This window comes from Cricetulus griseus, chromosome 4, assembly GCF_003668045.3.
Source record: "Cricetulus griseus strain 17A/GY chromosome 4, alternate assembly CriGri-PICRH-1.0, whole genome shotgun sequence".
NCBI lineage: Eukaryota > Metazoa > Chordata > Mammalia > Rodentia > Cricetidae > Cricetulus > Cricetulus griseus.
In genome coordinates, this window is record NC_048597.1 from 226,003,339 (window position 1) to 226,021,147 (window position 17,809).

At 48.2% G+C, this 17,809-nt stretch overlaps 1 protein-coding gene across 3 annotated transcripts in view; it reads left to right on the plus strand.

Moving 5' to 3' along the window:
* The first annotated feature begins 729 nt into the window (after positions 1 to 729).
* Positions 730 to 17,809, plus strand: part of Ctdspl (CTD small phosphatase like) — a 115,005-nt gene continuing 97,925 nt past the window's right edge. Inside the window, exon 1 of one of the 3 annotated variants that reach the window (XM_035444042.1) lies at positions 730 to 885. In XM_035444042.1, the coding sequence (XP_035299933.1) occupies positions 807 to 885 (79 nt within the window). In that variant the 5' untranslated portion in view covers positions 730 to 806. The remainder of the gene's footprint in view (positions 886 to 17,809) is intronic. The other 2 variants (XM_035444041.1, XM_027415346.2) reach the window with 2 other exon arrangements.

A 17,809-nucleotide genomic window follows, 5' to 3' on the forward strand; every position in this document is an offset into this window, starting at 1 on the left:
CGTCCCTCACCCGGAACCCACTAGCGACTGCAAACGTCTCCCACGGCGTCTGGCCTCGGGGGCGAATGAACCTCGCTGGGCCTCAGCCGGCGATCCCGCGGCACCAGGGCCTCCACCGCGCGCGCCCCGGGCGCCCATGCATTCCGCGCTCCGCGGCGGCCCACACCCCGATCGCTAAGCCCGCTCCTTCTCCGGGGCTCCGCGCGCCCTCCCACCGACCCCGAGGCCCTCTGTGCCCCGCGCGCGCGCCGCAGCCCTCGGCCCCAGACCACACCCCGCGCGCTGGGCCCCCGACTCGGCCCCGCACCCTCTCCCGGACGGGCGGCGGCGGCGGGCGGGGCGGGCGGCAGCGCGGCGGCGGCGGAGGCTAGTCCTCGGGCCGGGACACACCCACCCGCCCGCCCTCCTCGCTTTCCTCCCTCCCTCCCTCCTGCGCTCCCTCTCTCCCGCCCTCCCGCCCTAGCTCAGCGCTCGCTCCTTCTCTCCGTCGCCCGCTCGCGCTTCCCGCGGCGCGGGCCTCCCGCTCCGCCTTCCCGAGCGCGGCTCTCCCGGGCGCGGCTCCGGGGTTCATGCTGACGAGGCGGCGGCCGCTCCAGCCCAGAGGCGGCGGCGGCGGCGGCGGGAGCTGGGCCCGGGCCCCGGCCTCCTCTCTCGGAGCGCGGGGCCGGGCGGCGGGGCGCGCCCCGGCGGCGGCGGCGGCGGCGAGCGCCCCACCGCTGCGCGCCCCCTGCGCCGCGCCCCGCGCGCCCCCCCGCGCCTAGCTTGCGGGGGGCCGGGCCTGCGGGCGGCCGGCGCTGCGCGCACCCATGGACGGTCCGGCCATCATCACCCAGGTGACCAACCCCAAGGAGGACGAGGCCCGATCGCCCGGCGCGGGCGAAAAAGGTGAGGAGGGTCACGGGCAGCTGCGGCGAGGGGCGTGAGTGCACCCTGCGTCGTCGGAGTTCTCGGTGTGCGCCCGCACGGGCGTGGGGGAGGGGTGCACCGGGCCAGGAGGGTGCGTGGGTGTGGGGTGCGCCTGGAGCAGAGGGAGGCTGCGAGGGTGCGCGTGCCAGCTGAGCTCATGTGAGTGTGCATGAGCGGCCGAGAAGTTGGGCTCGGGTGTGTTCACCACACGGAGCTGTTTTAAGTGTGCTTGCGGTGCGTGTGACAGGTTGTGGGTGCACCTACGTGTACGCGCAGGCCAGCTGGAAGACTGTCAGGGCGTGTGTGCTTCTAACAGATTGTGTGTGTTGCTGACAGGCTGTGAGTTTGTGCTCTTATGTGGAGGTCTGTATGCATCTGTCTGAGAGGTGGTGGAGTGTGTGCAGAGCCCTGGCCTGGGGACACTGGATGTGTATGCTCACTCCTGATGGAGTTGCTGTGCGAGCGAGCGATCGGGGGTGCCTACGCTACCCAACTTGCAGAGTGAATGCACTGGGCCTCTCCTGTAAGAGTGTGTGTGTATCTGCCGCCCTGACCAAGAGCCTGTGGTAACCTGAGTGCACCCGTGCTTGTGCCTGTCTGAGGACAGCGGTGAGGCCGTGTCTTCATAGTCGGTTGTGCAAGTGGAAGGAGAGCGGTGCTGACCCCACAACACCACACACATACGGGCACACGCGCTCTTCCTTCTTAGCTCTTGTCTCAGAGCCCCCAACCACCCTGTGAGGGACTCCAAAGCCTGGCATCTCAGGCCTCTGGTGGGTGAGTGGGAACTGTCCCTTTGGGGGAGCTGGTCAGGGGCCCAACCAGCAATGCAGTGTTGCGCCTGGTTTGGTTGGGGGCATATCCTGGCCCCAATCCCTTTCTCTGTTTACTTTTTGCTCTTGGTGTGTTGACCCCTCGGAACTGCCTGGAGTCACTGTGTGTCCTGCATGTTGGACAGCTGTTTGTTCTGGCGGCTAACGCTGGCTTCACTGACCTGCCATGTGCAGCACAAACACCTGGACCCCCCCTCCCCTCCCGAAGGACCTGCTTGTCCCCTCCACCCTGTGCGCCTGAGCAAGGACTGCAGCCCTCCTGGGAAATAGGACGGGGATGGAGGGACAGTCCAGTACCTCCCCCACACAAGCAGGACCCCTTGAGCCAGCCAGGAAAATTCAGAGAATCTCGAGAGGTTACCCTCAGGTGGGGATTTGCCGTCTTCACTCCATACACTGTAAATACCGCCTTGCCTCGTCTTCTAAAAGTAAAATGGAGAATTCAAACTCCCCCAGAAGCCTCCCGCACCCCACAAACGAGCTTTAAAAACCCTGCAAGAGGGTCTTGCCTGAATCCCACATCTGCCTGGGGCCTACGTGGATAGCACCTCTGTGGCCTAGCCTTCCCAAGATAGGGACCCGAGTTCTTGGGGGCCCTGGCTGGGTATGTCCCCTCAAGGAGGGTCTCTGAAGGGAACATCCAGAAAGTTTGGTGAACTCAGTGTTCTTCTCTGCTGTGGACTTTTGAGAGCAAACCTTCAGCTCTTTTAGCAAGAGTTATGTATAGCAGGCATCGAGGGATACTTGTCAGTACCTGGGCCCTTTGCCACTCCCTCCTCATCCAGGAGCAGGCTGATTCCTGAAGCAGTTAGTCTATAGAAAAGCCAAATGTTGTACTTGTTATTGGAGGCCTTGCTCTTTTCCGCTTGTTGACATTGCTTTTCTGTACAGGCTTTTCATATCTTTAGCAGCCTATTTGTTTGTTTTCAGTGTGAGATTGGTTACTTGTTAACTGATTCGGGGAATTCCTTGCCTGCTGTCCTAGGATGGGGTGCCTGGCTAGAAAAAGCATTAAAATCCCACTCACATGTGTTTTTCACTTGAAAAAGTTAATATAATTTTGATCATGTGTGGTATAACAAAGTACTTGAGAATCAATTTTTATTGTCTGGTTTTTTAAAAATATTTTTGGCTTGCCTGGGCGATGGTGGTGCAAGCCTTTAATCCCAGCTCTTGGGAGGCAGAGACAGGCAGATCTATGAGTTCAAGGCCAGCCTGGCTACAGATCTAGTTCCAGGACTGCCAACGTTACATAGAGAACCCTGTCTTGGGCTCGTTCTTCGACAGCCCCACATATATGCAGCGTGTCTTAATCAGCTCCACCCCCAGCTCCTCAGAACCCCCTCCAACACGTGTGCCTCCCACCCTCATGTCTATTTCTGAGAACCAAATTTTGAAATAGATTCTTTAGACTAATAAACCACCAAACAGGTTCATCAGTGCTTCCAGCTTAAGTATGCTGATATCTTTAGATAGGCAGAACATATTTTGCATAATTTAAATTAAGGCAGTCATTGTGTTATTAAATATTGGGCCTGCCAAACGTTTGGAAGTGTTTGTGGTATGAAGACAGGGATTGATGGTTTTATTTTTTATTTATATTATTATTATTATTATTATTATGGTTTTTCGAGACAGGGTTTCTCTGTGTAGCTTGGAGCCTATCCTGGCACTTGCTCTGGAGACCAGGCTGGCCTCGAACTCACAGAGATCCGCCTGCCTCTGCCTCCCCACTGCTGGGATTAAAGGTGTGCGCCACCAACTCCCGGCGATTGATGGTTTTAAAGTGTTTTCTTTCATTATTTTTTCTGTCAGATAGGCCTGACAGTGACCAGCCACTCTTGGGTTTGATGGGAGGAATAAGAGAAGGCATACCTGTGCCCTGTGCCCTGTGCACCAGTGTGCCCCTACCCTCCACAACCCTTGTTTCAGTATAGGTTTGCAAAGGAAGTTTGATGTGCTGGCAGCAAGTTGAGGAACTTCTTGACACAGTGCATGTGGTGTCCTCTGAGGTGGCTGTCGCTGTCAGCTTAGCCTGTCACTCTGGTCTCATTGCTTCCAGTTGTGTTTGATAGGGTTGATAGTGTGAGGCTACAAGGAACAATTCCCCCCCCCCCCCCGTCAATCTAACTGTTCCTACTTCCCAGTCACAGAGCACTTAGAAAAGCAGACAAGAGACAGGAGTAAGAAAGCCATGGGAGAAGAAAACCGACTGGTGAATCTGTGAACCTGAATTCCCAGGTCATTCTTGTTAAACATTTAAGTGACTTCCAGTGTTTAAAGATGACAGATGTTTGGATAACGGCTGCTCTCAGTAGACTTGGGAGAAAGTAAAAAAATAAAATAGATTTTTCTTGTTCTTAAGATTTATTTATTTTTATTTCACCTGTATGGGTGCTTTGTCCGTGTGTATGTCCATACGCCATGCGTGTGCCTGGTACCTGTGGAGGCCAAAGAGGCCCTGGAACTGGAGTTACAGATGGCTGGTTGTGAGCCACCATGTAGGTGCTGGAACGGAACCCCAGGTCCTCTGCAGGAGCAGCCAGTGCTCTCAAGCAGCCTCAGGAGTACAGGCATTTTAAAGTGTAATTTAATATTTACAGGGTGAGGAATACTTTTGGCTGCAAGTAACAGAAAACCAGGCTTCCTGCAGCCTAAGCCGACTGGCAGGCGTCTGAGGTTGGCTGCTGTGGCTCTCATAAGCAGCTCCAGCGTGAGAGCCAGCATCACAGCGACTGTCCTGGCTCCCCCACTCCCGTGTTGCCCCCTGGCTGCTACCCCACTAGTCACCTAGTCATTCTCAAGGTAGGAAAAGAGCCAGTCATGTTTATCCCTCTTACCTGGAAAGCCGACCCTTCCCAGGGACAGCTCGGTAAACTTCTGTTCCTTCATGTTTAATTGGCCAGAACTAGGTCACCGTGGCCTACCTTAGCCTCAAGCAAAATCGAGGAAATTAACTTTCCAGCGTGTCTAGCCCCTGTAGGAAGAAAAGAAGACCAAGACAGAGGGTACCAGTGTCGGTGCAGTTGAGCCCTGTGTCCTCAGTGCCGGTATACTCGTGTCTCTGTCACAGAGGAGACATCTGCTTTGCACCCCAAGGCACAGCCTGATTGCACGGCTTGCCATAGCAGCATCCCCAGCCATCCTGGGTCAACAGGTGAATAAGACTGGACAGTGGGGCCTCGGTCCTGCAGAACAGACGCTCCCAGGCTGCAGGAACAGACGAGCTAAGTTACTTCTGAACATACAGACACGTGACTTTCTGAGACATTTCAAAGCAAGAAATCTCAAGAATGACAAACAGTATGATCCTATCTTGTTTAAAAAAAAAATCAAATACACAGAACTGAACAAATGTTTAGAAACACACACACACACACACACACACACACACAGTGTGAGGAGCCAGATGCACAGGGATGATTCCCTCCAGGGCAAAGGCTGAGCGGCGAGGGAGGCAACTTTGCCACTTTGTCTAAACATTGATGAAAATGGCGCTCCTCGTTTTGGATGAATTTTTTTTCTTTTCTCCTCCTTTTCTTTTCCTTCTTTCCTTTTTACTAAGAAAGGACATTTCCCCTAGTTCTTTGGAAAGAAATCATCTGAAGGAATTGTACAATAACAAAACAAACTCCAAGAAACCTTGATTAATATGCAGAAATACCCAGAACATTTCAGTGCTGTCTAAACAGCTGACTGTTTTGTGAGCTAGTAGGTCTGCCCCAGATTACCGCAGGCTGGTGCATTTGTGCCCAAAGCACTGACTCTACTTCTCATAAATGTTTATGGCCCTTTGCCTTTTATAAGATACAATTTAAAATTTTTATTTCATGTGTATGGGTGTTTCAGCTACATATGTGTGTGTGTGTGTACCATGTGCATACAGAGGCTAGAAGAGGGAGTCAGCCTAGACTGGAGTTACACACAGCTGTACATTGTTGCCAGGTGGGTGCTGGGACTTGAGCCCCATTCTCTGGAACAGCATAACTGAGAGCCGAGAGCCTCAGCTGAGACAAGGCTCTCACAGCAGAAATGATTTCAGACGACAGGATAGATTGAAAGGAGGTTCACACTGAGATTTTGTGGAGGGACTGTGAGACAGGGTCTCAGGAAGTTTTAGGATGCCCAGGAATTTTCTGTGTAGCCAGATTTCTTGTTACAAGAAATCTCACAGGGCTGGGTGTGGTGGGGCGTACCTCAGCACTCCAACTCCCGAGACCAAGATCACAGATTCCAGCTAACTGGTGAAGGACCCTTGGAAGAGAAAAGAAAAGAAAAGGAGGGGCAGGGTCACAGAGACAGACCCTCTGTTTCCTCTGCCTCAGCCCCGTCAGGGTTAATACTTGGCAAGACTTTTTGTTTGTTTGTTTGTTTGTTTTTCAAGGCAGGGTTTCTCTGTGGCTTTGGAGGCTGTCCTGGAACTAGCTCATTTTGCAAGACTTCGTTCGAATGGCTTCACGGCCAGGGTGTTGAGAATGACAGTATCAAGGCAGGTGTTACTCTACCAGGAGGCTCACCCCTAATGCTCTTTGTAGCCACAGACTTTCCCCTTCCTTGCCCTGCAACCCTCCTCAGCACACTGGAAACCCCAACTCTGCTATCCATTCCAAAACTTTGTCGTTTCAGAAATGCTAGCTAGGTGGGATCAGACAAAATTCTATCTTTTCCATTTGTCTTTTTCCTCTCAGCATGATTGTTCACAGTCATTTGGTTGCTGCTCTGCATTAATATTTGGGCTTTTCTTTTTCCTTGCTGTGTAATATTCAGTGATGTGAATATACCACAGTTTGGATTGCTCATCTTCTGAAGATAATCTAGGTTATTTCTAGATTTGGGGTATTTTGAATGAAGATACCGTAAACACAAATGGGCATTTTTATTTAAGTATTATAGTTACTGGTCGTGAGATGGTCACAAGTTTATTCCAATTTTTTGAAATTTAAAGTAAACTACTGTTTGCTTGAGTAAACATACCACTTTACTTTTTTTTTTTGAAACAGGGTTTCTCTGTGTATCTTTGGAGGCTGTCCTGGAACTCTCTCTGTAGACCAGGCTGGCCTCAGACTCACTGCCTCCTGAGTGCTAGGATTATAGGTGTGTGCCACCGCCGCCTGGCTCCGTTTTGCTTTCTTAATAGCAAGAAGGCATCTATTCTCAGTATTTAATGTTGTCGTTTTAAAAATGATTATGTTCATGTAGGTGTGTGGTTCGTCGTGCCTTGTCACTATCTGCCTTATTGACTTGAGACAGGGCCTTTCACTGAACCAAGCTTGTGACAAGTCTCTGCTACCCTCATGGCTCTGTTACACACAGCCCTGGAGTTACAGGCTTGAACAGCCACACCTGACTTTTTAGGTGGGTGCCAGAGATTTGGACTTGACCCTCACACTTGTACAGCAAACACTCCTCACCCACCAAGCCATCTCAATAACAGTGCCATCACATTGTAGATAGGGAGCAGTCACCGACTAGATTTTAAGATTAAATGATGCAGTCTCAGAAATAGAGTGGAGTAAGACACAGAACTCAAAAACAGACCCGCACAGACATACCCAACAGATTTTAAACAAGGATATAAAAGTTCAGAGGAAGAACAGGGGCTGTGGAGGTGGCACAGATGTTAAGAATGCTTACTCCGGGAGCTGGAGAGACGGACGGCTCAGGGCATAAGAGCACTGGCTGTTCTTTAGAAGACCTGGGTTCAGTTCCCAGCACCCACATGGCAGCTCAAAGCGTCTGTAACTCTAGTTCCAAGGGATCCAGCATCCTCACCACAGACATAGATGCAGGCCAAACACCAGTCAATGCTCGTAAATTTAATAATAATAATAAAAATTGTAAAAAAAAAAAAAAAAAAGAAGGCTTACTCTGCAAGCGTGAGGACTGAGGTCCAGTCCCCAGAAAGGTATTGAGAAATCCACGTGCATCTGTTAAGAGGTAACAAGGATTTATTAAGATATGAAAAAGGGCCGGGCGTTGGTGGTGCACGCCTTTAATCCCAGCACTCGGGAGTCAGAGGCAGGTGGATCTCTGTGAGTTCGAGGCCAGCCTGGTCTCCAGAGCGAGTACCAGGATAGGCTCCAAAGCTGCACAGAGAAACCCTGTCTCAAAAAACCAAAAAAAAAAAAAAAAAGATATGAAAAAGGGGGAAAATACACTCACAAATATAGGATATGGTAAATCCAGTGCAAAGTCCTTGGGAAGCTGGGGACCCATTACACCCTGCTTCAAGCCCCCTGGCCCACCCAAGAGAATGTGCCCCCTCCCTCCTTCCTTTTTAAGAGGCAGGCAGCCACCTCTATCAGGCTAGTTAGCCCAAGGTCAGGGGCAGAAGGAACACCCACTACACAGAAACCATGTAAAAAGCCAGGCATGGGCTGGTTGGCATCAGGGTTGTATGATTTTTAGTAAACAAATCCCATCAGTGTTTTACTGTGCCCTCTTCTTAAAGCAGTTACAAGTTTTGATTTGGATGTCCGTGTGTTAGCATGCAGACACACAGTTGATGTTTTATATACTTACCCTGCATCCTGTGTCTTGGTTGAGCTCACTGATTTGCTATGAGACTTTCTGTGAATTTTACAAGTTTTGATGTAAGCTATCCTGTCAGATAAGTAAATTTATTTTTCTTCTTCGGGGCTGTATACCTTTCCTTTATTTTTCTTGTTTTATCACACTGACTGGAACATGCACGGTGAGGATGGATAGATGTCTTTGCTTGCTCCTGCCTTGGTTACTTTTCTGTTGCTGTGATAAAGCCATGGCCAAGGCATCCTACAGAAGAAATTTTATTTGGGATTAATGGTTCCAGAGAGATAAGAGTCCTTCGTGGTGTTGACACCGTGGGCAGCAGGCATGGCAGCAGGAGCAGGGAGCCCAGAGCTCACATCTTCAACCATGTGAAGGAAGCAGAGAGTTGCCAGTTGGAGGTAGGCATACAGCTTTTTATGTCAAAGGCCACTCCCAGTAATGCGCTTTCTTCCAGCCAGGCTGCACCTCTAAACCTCCCCCAAACAGTGTCTCCAGCTAGGGACCAAGTGTCCAGATGCCCAACTTTTTCATTTTAAACCACAACAGCTCCCAAGCTGAAGGTGAACTCATTATCTTCTACCAATAACTATAATATCAGTTGTCACATTTTGTTTTGTTACTTTGTTTGTTTCGAGACAGGGTTTCACTGACTGTCCTGGAACTCACTCTGCAGACCAGGCTGGCCTTGAACTCACAGAGATTCCTGCTGCCTCTGCTTCCTGAGTCACCACCACCTGGCTCAGTTGTTAGATTTTTGATTCATTGGATTGGTGAATTCCCCTCTGTCCTGGGTGTTTTCTGAGTTTTATAGATATTGAAGCTTTCCAAACTCATGAAATATGTCAGGGAGCTCTCTGTCCTGTGTTCTGGAAGCAATTGTGTGGAATTAGTGTGTTAATTTTTTCACTGAAATCATCTGGTTTGGAGATTTCTTTGGGGCAGTTTTTAAATCTCCAAATTCAATTTTTTTGTAGTTGTAGAGCTGTTTGAATAATCTCTCCCATATGGAAAGACTTGTGGTAGAGGGGCTTTCTTGAGATCAGATGCATCTCATTTATACTGACTAATGCCTGAGCCTTGAGCTGTCCGTAGTCTTCCTGGTGTGTGCAGAACCAGTAGCAATGAGGGCAGTGGTCGTTTGTAGCCCCGTATTATTTTTTGTTAGTCTTGCTAGGGATATCTCAGTTTCTGTGGCCTTTGCTCATTGTTTTTTTTTCCTCTCTAACTTCTGTGTTCAATTTTATAATTTATTTCTGCTACTTGGTTTGACTTGGGTCTGTTTTGCTCCCCTAGCCACTGAGTTCTTGGAGAGAAGTTCAGGGGTTTTTGTTTGTTTGTTTTTTGTTTTGCTTTCCTGATAAACGTGTTTAGTGCCACAAGTTTCTAAGTACTTCTGTAGCAACCCCCACAAATTTTGTTATTTTCATTTTCATTTTCATTCAGCTCCATGTGATTGTTAAATGAACTTGAATGTTTGGAACAGCCTCAGGTTCACAAACTGAGCAGAAAGCTAGACCCAGCTCCCGGTGCCAAGTGTGGGCATCCTCCCCCACTGTCAATACCCAGAGCTGTGCGGTGATTGCGTCTTTATGGCCCTGTGTCGGCACATCATTAGCACCCAGCACAAGAAGTACACATTAGGGCTCACAGTTGCCATTGTTTTATGGGTTTAGATAAAGGTGCAGTGATATGTGTCCACTGTTACAGCATCTCACTGGGCGACTTCACAGCCCTGGAAATCTTCTGTGTTCACCACCCTTCCCAACCTGCAGCCTCTGGCAACCGCTGGTCTTCTCTGCTGCCTCCACAGATTGCCCTTCTCTAAAAGGCCGCCTGGCTGGAGTCTTAGGGCACGTAGCCTTTGCAGATTGGCCTTCTTCCCTTGCAATGCATTTATGTTCCCTTCATGTCTTCTCGTGGTTTAAAAACTATTTTGGGGACTTGGAGAGATGGGCTAGAATCTAAGAGTGCTTCCTGCTATTTTACAGGACCAGAGTTTGGATCCAAGCATCCATTTCTGGTGGCTCACAAATGCCTGTAACTTCTGCTACAAGGGATCTGACTCCTCTGGTCTCTGTGGTGTGTGTCTGCACACGCAGAGACAGAGAGACAGAGAGACACACACAGAAAGGTGATTACAAAAATAATTCCTCTGTGTGTGTATGCATGTGTGTGTGCACACGTGTACATGTGTTTATGGGTGTACATGCATGTGTGTGCAGGTGGACATGAGAACTGGAGGTCAGCATCAGGTATCTTTCTTTAGGAGCTCTTTGTTTTGTGTTTTGAGACAGGATCTCTTATTGGCCTAGAGCTTGGAGCTCACCGATTAGGCTTGACTGTGGCCCCTGAGTCCTAGGAATCTGCCCCCTCTGCCTGGCTGTCCAGTGCTGGGAATGCAAGAGTGTGGCACCATGCCCTGCTCCCGAATCTGGGTTCTGATGATGCCTGCACAGCCAGCACTTGACAACGGTGCAGCATTCCCCTTCTCCTCAGTTCTGTTTTAGTGCTGAGTAACGTTTAACACAGTAGATGTACAACAGTTTAATCACAGTTCACTTACTGACTGAGGTACAGAGAGATTGCCTCTGACTTTTGACAAAATGAACAAGGTTGCTATGAACAACTGCGTCCTCATCTTTGGTAGAGACAAGCTTTCAGTTCATCTGGGTACCCAGATGAGATTGTTATGCTTGGAGTATTGAGCTGAGTTTTAAAGGAAACCTGCTGCAGTTTCCCAAAGTGGCTGTATAATCGTTAGTTTTCATCAGTTTAATTATGATGCATCTTGGCATGGATTTCTTTGCTTTGTATATTTCCAGTTCATTTTGCTCCTTGGGTTTAGGTCTCTTGCCAAATTTGGGGAGTGTTCAACCATGATTTCCTGAGTCCTTTTCCAGCCCCACCCATTCTTATGCCCTGAGATGCCAGTGACACCAAGATCCTTTTTTTTTTTTTAAATGAAGATGGATGTTTTGCCTGTGTGTGTGCGTGTGTGTGTGTGTGTGTGTGTGTGTGTGTGTGTGTGTGTGTACGTGCGTGCTCTCAATCGAGTTGCAAGTGTGCCTGTTGCCTGTGGACACCAGAAGAGGGCTTAGGACTCTCTGGAACTGGAGGTATAGAGTATTGTGAGCCACAGTGTGGCTGCTGGAAATGGAACCTAGGTCCTCAGCCAGAACGGCAAGTTCCTATGCGCAGAGCCGACTCTGCAACCTCCATGGTCACTTTTGTTATTGTAGTCAGTGCTGCTCTCGTGAGTTTTTTCCTTTCAGTCTCCCCTTGTTCAAACTGGGTAGTTCTGTCTTCAAGCTCTGCGGTAGAATCTATCTGCTGGGATATTTTTATCACACGTCTGTTACGTGTGTGGTGTGGTGTGCACATGGGAGTGTGTGCACCAGCTGTCTTCCTCACTTGCTCTCCACCTTACATCTTGAGACAGGCTCTCTCACTGGAACCCACAGCTCACTAATTTGTCGAATCCCACTAGCCATCTTGCCCCAGGGAGCCCTTTGCCTTCACCTCCTTTGCACTGGATTGCCAACACATCACCGTGCCCACCCAGAATTTATGTGGCTGCTGAGGAATCGGAACACTGGTCCTCACTCTTGTGAGCCATCTCCCAGGCCACCAGCCATGTGTCCTTTAGTTTATTATAAGCTTCTGTTTATTCCGAATAGTTTCTTCATTTCTAAGGCTTTCTGTGTCCCCGCCCCCCCCCATTTGTTTCCGTTGTGCTTCAGTTGCTTGTTGAGACATTCTGTCAAGGCCGCTTTGAAGTCTTCATCAAGTAAGCCCGTCGTCTCTGTTATCGTGGTGTTTCCATCTGCTGGTTGTTCATTTTCATTCAGGTTGAGATGTCCTGAGTTTTGGTGTAACAAGGGAATTACAGTCAAAACCTGGAGGTCTTCGTGTTATGTCGAGACTCTGGGTCTTGCTTAAGCCCTCTATCTTAGCTCCCCCCACCCCCACGCTTAGCTCCAGCAAGAAAGGGGAGCCCCGTCTTGTTCCTGTTCTCCCCGTTGGCTGGGCAGAGGTCTTTAAAAGGCTACAAAGGACTGGCCTCATCATCTCGATGGGTGTTGAAAGCCCTGGCTCTTCCCATGCCTCCTGTGGTACCATCGGTCAGGGTGAAAGTCCCTACTGGCCATGTGGTTGCCACTTACATCGATGGGCTCATTACCAGCCCTGCTCTGTGCTTGGCCGTCTTTGTCCCCATCAGGGTGAGTGACGCAGATCGTTACACCTGATGAGAGTAGAGTTCTTGGTTGGTAGCCCTCAGCTATTTACTGGCATTTATTGGTGCAGGTCCACTGGCTGTGAGTATATGTGTATGGGGGGTGGTAGTGTTTGGTTGCAAAACAATGATTATTATCTGATATATTTTGGTTTTGCCAGATTTCCCTGTCATCATCTGGCCTCTGGGTTACACAGAGAAGGTTTTTCTGGTATACTTGTCTACAGCCATGCTTTTTTTTCATTCACATGCAACTCCTTGAGCAGCGGGGTCTTAGATCCGTGAGGCAGAAGGGATCCCCAGGGAAATTGCTATATTTTCTTCAGGACTCACGGTCGTAACCTGGCTTGCCGCCTTTTTGCTTTTCAAGATTCGCTTCTTTGTCCCTGATACAAAGTCCAGAGGGTTAATTGCAAAGGAATTGAGTGTAATCGACTCAGTTTCCTGGAAGTTCCTCAATTATCGTGAGTCTCAGCCAAATTAAATACTAAATTTTTATTATGTAATGGTTTTGACACAGGTTGTCACTCCCCTGCAGTCCAGGGTGGCTTTGAACTTGCTGTTCTCACACCTCACTGCTGAGGTGATAGGCGTGCACTACCACAACCAGCCAAATTTGATACTTTAAAGACTAAAGTGGGGAAAGAGTCCTTTTAAAGGCTCGCTTCAAAGGTGGGCGAGATGACTCAGTGGATAAAGATGCTATCCACCGGCTTTGCAAGCTGAGTTTGATCTCCAGGATGGACCCACATGGTGGAAGGAGAGGACCACTCCTGAAAGTTGTTCTCCACGAGTGTGCTGCGCTGTGTGCCCACCCTTGAAACAGATAAATAGTTGTAAGACATTTATATATTTTTTAAGTTTTTTTTAAAAGATTTACTTATTTTTAATTGATGTGTGTAGTTGTTTTGCCTGCCTGGTGCCTACAGAGGCCAGAGGAGGGAGCCAGATCCCTGTCAACTGGAGTTCCAGTCTGTTGTGAGCCTGAATGTGGGTGCTGGGAATAGAACCTGGGCCTCTGCAAGAGCAGCCAGAGCTCTCCATCACTGAGTTTTCTCTTCAGCCCCAAATGTTTATGGTTTTTTTTTTTAAATAAAAGATTTATCTCAATATTATGCTAGTAAACAGTGTAAAATTCAAGTTCTCTTGGTGTTTTCAATATCTTAAAATTTCTCAGCTGGGTGTGGTGGTACACACTAATCCCAGCGCTTGGGAGACAGAGGCAGGCAGATCTCTGTGAGTTTGAGGCCAGCCTGGTCTACATAGCGGGTTCCAAGACAGCCAGGGACACTGTCCATAAAAACAAAACAAAACAAAACAACAACAACAACAAACAGAAACAAAGAACAAAAAAATAATGAATTTAAGTCTAAAATCAAATCTAGATCAGTAGGGCTGCTGGGACGCAAGTGATTTGACCAGCCTTGAAAGGGTTAATTCAGAAGCTTTGACCTTCACATAAAAATTAAGCTCCAAGTTCCCCAGTGTCCTAATGCAAAATGTATTTTATTTATTTTTTTAGCTGCTATTCTGTTCAGCCTCTTGTCTTTAATTTTATTTCTCAGTTAAGAAACTCTCCATTTAAGTAAACAGAAATGCCTTCTTGCGGGTAAACATGGCTGTCAGACAGAGCTTCTGGCCAGTTCCTACAAAAGTCTGCCTCTAGCTCAGACGACCTTGGAAGTGGGTCTGTGTGCTTTAGAAACTTGTCCCAGAATGATTTGCTGGAGCATCCCCTGTTGGAGAAAAAAACAAAAAACAAAACCCTTTGAGACATCAGGACAAGGTTCTCAGAAGGGACCTCACACCTTAGAAGATTTTAATTCTCAACCAAAGGGCTTCTTTTTAAACCCTTTTGTACTGCGGAATGGGCAGGCTGGCACTGAAGGAAGAGAGACCACTAAGTCCCTGGACCTTCCAGCCAGTAAATGGCAGAGATTGGGAGAGAACTGGCCCCAAGGGAGTCTGCATACATACACATTTAAATATGTGCACATGTAAATATCCCTCCACCACTGCTCCAGAGGAGGTAAGTACCCAGGCCAGCTGTGTCTGGATACCAGAAAGGGCAAGAACGCATGAAACTGAAATTGTAATGTGCACCTTAGAACTTACTTTCCGTGTCTGAAATGGTTACTCATCAGGTATTTAATGTTAAGACATGGGTGTGGGGGGCGGGGAGGGTGGGCTTTTAAAAAATCTCATTTCTTGGGCTGGGAAGAAGGCTTAGTGGAAAAAGCAACTTGTTACATAAACTCAAGGGCCAAAGTCCTGATCCCCAGGACCCATTGTCAGTGCCAAATGGGAGTGGTGGCTGGCCTCTAATTCTAGCAATCTAAAGGTGGAGACAGGATCGCAAGAGCAAGTTGTCTAGCCAGACTGCCTGAGAGTCCCTGCCTGAGTGAATAAGGTAGAGACAGCCAGGGATGTTACAGCCTCGGGCCTCCACACGCATGCACACGCATGCACACGCATGTCAGTGTGATCTTCCCCACACATACACACACTTTTTTCTCTTTACCTTCAAATACATCTTTTCTATCCTTCATTTTTTAAAAATGGGATTACAGAAGTGATTTGACATGAAATTAAGCAGCTATAGTCTTGCTAGCTCTGTGTTAACAATGCATAGCAGAGCAAAGGCTCAGGACCCCTCTGGGTTGGGATGTGCACATCTGTGTTTGGAATCACACCTTCGAACGCTGATGGTCTAATCCTCCTGAACCCAATCAAAACCCGCCTTTATGCTGCCTAGGATTATGCAATTCCCTAACAGTGCGTGTTGATTCTGAGTAGCTGTGTCAAATCAAACACTGAAAGGTTTCTTTGTAATTATAATTTGTATTAAGGCTGTTTGCCAGAATGTTCCCAAATCCTTGTACTGTAGAGCACTTTAAAAATTGAAGAGAAGTGGTTGAACATTTGATGACTGGAGCTATTCTTACTTTTCAATATTAGTACGCAACCAAAGACCACAGGGCGGTGTTCCAGCATCCTGAAGAACAAGCTGCTTGACCTTGTCAACATGGCTTGATAAATGTAGCCTCACAGGGCCAATAAGCAAGAATATTGTGCTGCAAATTGAACTTCATGTATTCCAACCAAGATTTGGTTTTCATGCTTGGCTGTAAGTTTGTCCTGAGTGTTGGGCTTGTTTAAGCCAAATACAGAAACTGTTGGCTTTGAGTCGGAAGACCTCAGTCAAGGCCATATTCCCCCTTCTTCAGGAAACAGAACACACTCACTTCTGTTCTGATTACAGTTGTACATTTAATGGCAGTCATCAAGCAATTCTGAAGTCCGTATTGCTGCTCACTTTGCCTAATGTACAAGCACCAGCAACTAGATGTGTGTGTTTGTGCAAGTGTGGATTCATATGTGTCTCTGTGTATGCATGTACAGGTGTTTATGCGTGTGTGTGTGTGTGTGTGTGTGTGTGTGTGTCTGTGTGTGTCTGTGTGTCTGTGTGTGTGTGTGTCTGTGTGTCTGTGTGTCTGTGTGTGTGCATGTACAGGTGTTTGTGTGTGTGTGTGTGTGTGTGTGTGTCTGTGTGTGTGTCTGTGTCTGTGTGTGTGCATGTACAGGTGTTTATGCATGTGTGTGTGCATGTGGAGACCAGAGATCACCCTGGGGCGTGATTCCTTTGAGTCCTAGCCACCTTGCTTTTTGAGACAGGGTTTCTTGCTTCTCCTGGCTGTCATCTAAGCTGGACTGGCCAGGCCGTGAGCCCCAGAGATACCCCCGTCTTCACCTCCCCAGCTCTGCTGCAGTGCCCAGCTCTTTGTGGGTTATGAGGATCCCACTCTGGTCCTTGTGCCACCAGACACTTTGCTAACTGAGCTAACCATCTCCCCAGCCCAAGAATTAATCTTTCTAGGGCACTACCATAGGCCTATCTTCTTCCCTGATTGATTTCTGGGCCTTTTGTCTTTGAAACAGGGTCTTGCTGTGTAGCCCAGGCTGGCCCCGGGCTTGCAGTCCTGCTCCAACCTCCTAAGTATTGAGATATAGACATTCTGTGTCACACTTGATTGATTTTACATTTAATATGTGTCAAGACAAATTTGCAGAGAATAGAAATACAAGTTTACAAAGCTTTGTGAATGTTGACAAACAATGTGGAATCCACCATCTCTATCAAGATAAAATGTTTCCATTGGCTCCTTCTCTCTGGCAGTCCCAAGCGGCCATGTGACTGTCTTTGTTGATATGCTGCTTATCTGTCTTTGATATTGTCAAGTCTTCTGAGTGTCTTATCAAGCTGGGCATTTTTGGCCTTTTGTTTGCATTGGCTCTGGAGACAGAACCCAAGGCGTGTGCATGGTAAGTACATGCTCTTCAGCTGTCCCGAGCCCAATACCCTAATGATGCAGAGTCTTTTAAATTTTTCAACTAGGTTCTTTGATTTCTTACTAGAGATCAGTTTTAAATATAGACTGAGATTCAAGTACTGTTTTCTATGTGTTTTGCAAATATTCTCACCCAGAGTATGCAGTTCTGCAGAATAACCCAAGGCCTTGAACATGTTATACCCCTACCGCCCCCACACACACACTCCTTACCACACACACACACACACACACACACACACACACACACACTCCTTACCACACACACACACACACACTCACACACACTCACACACACACACACACACCGGCTGGAGCAATGGCTCAGCAGTTAAGAGCACTTGCTGCTCCCGCAGAGGATCTAGGCTTGGCTCCAGTGGGTCAGATGCCCTCTCCTGGCCTCTGTGGGCACTGCATACATACAATGCACAGCCACACATGCCAATGAGACACCCATACACATAAAATTAACATAAATAAATCTCTTGTATTAAAAACCCACATACTGTAAAATTTTACCATTTTAAAGTATACAGTCCATGGATACCAAACACATTGATGCTGTTGGAGAACCATTGCCCCATGCGTCCCTGTAAACTTTCATGTTGTGAAATGGGGAGCGTCTGTAGGGTGGCATTTTCCCTCTCCCCGTAGTCCCTGTGCTCTGACGATCCATCCTTTCTTTTGTGTTTTGGGAACTTGTTTGCATCACTTTAGCTTCATGCATGACATGGGGTACGTGTGTCAGAATTTCTTCCTGGCATACTCCGTTATGTCAGAAGGGAGTTGTGAATATTATTCATCTTTTAATTTGAAAGGTAAATGACATTCCCTTGTCTGTATCGGGCTTCTTCGCCTTTCCACTCATCTGTTTGTGGGCGCTCTGCTTGCTTCTGTGTTTTAGTGTTTGTGAGCGCTGCTAGGAGTCTGGGGTACAAACATTCTAAGTTATTTCT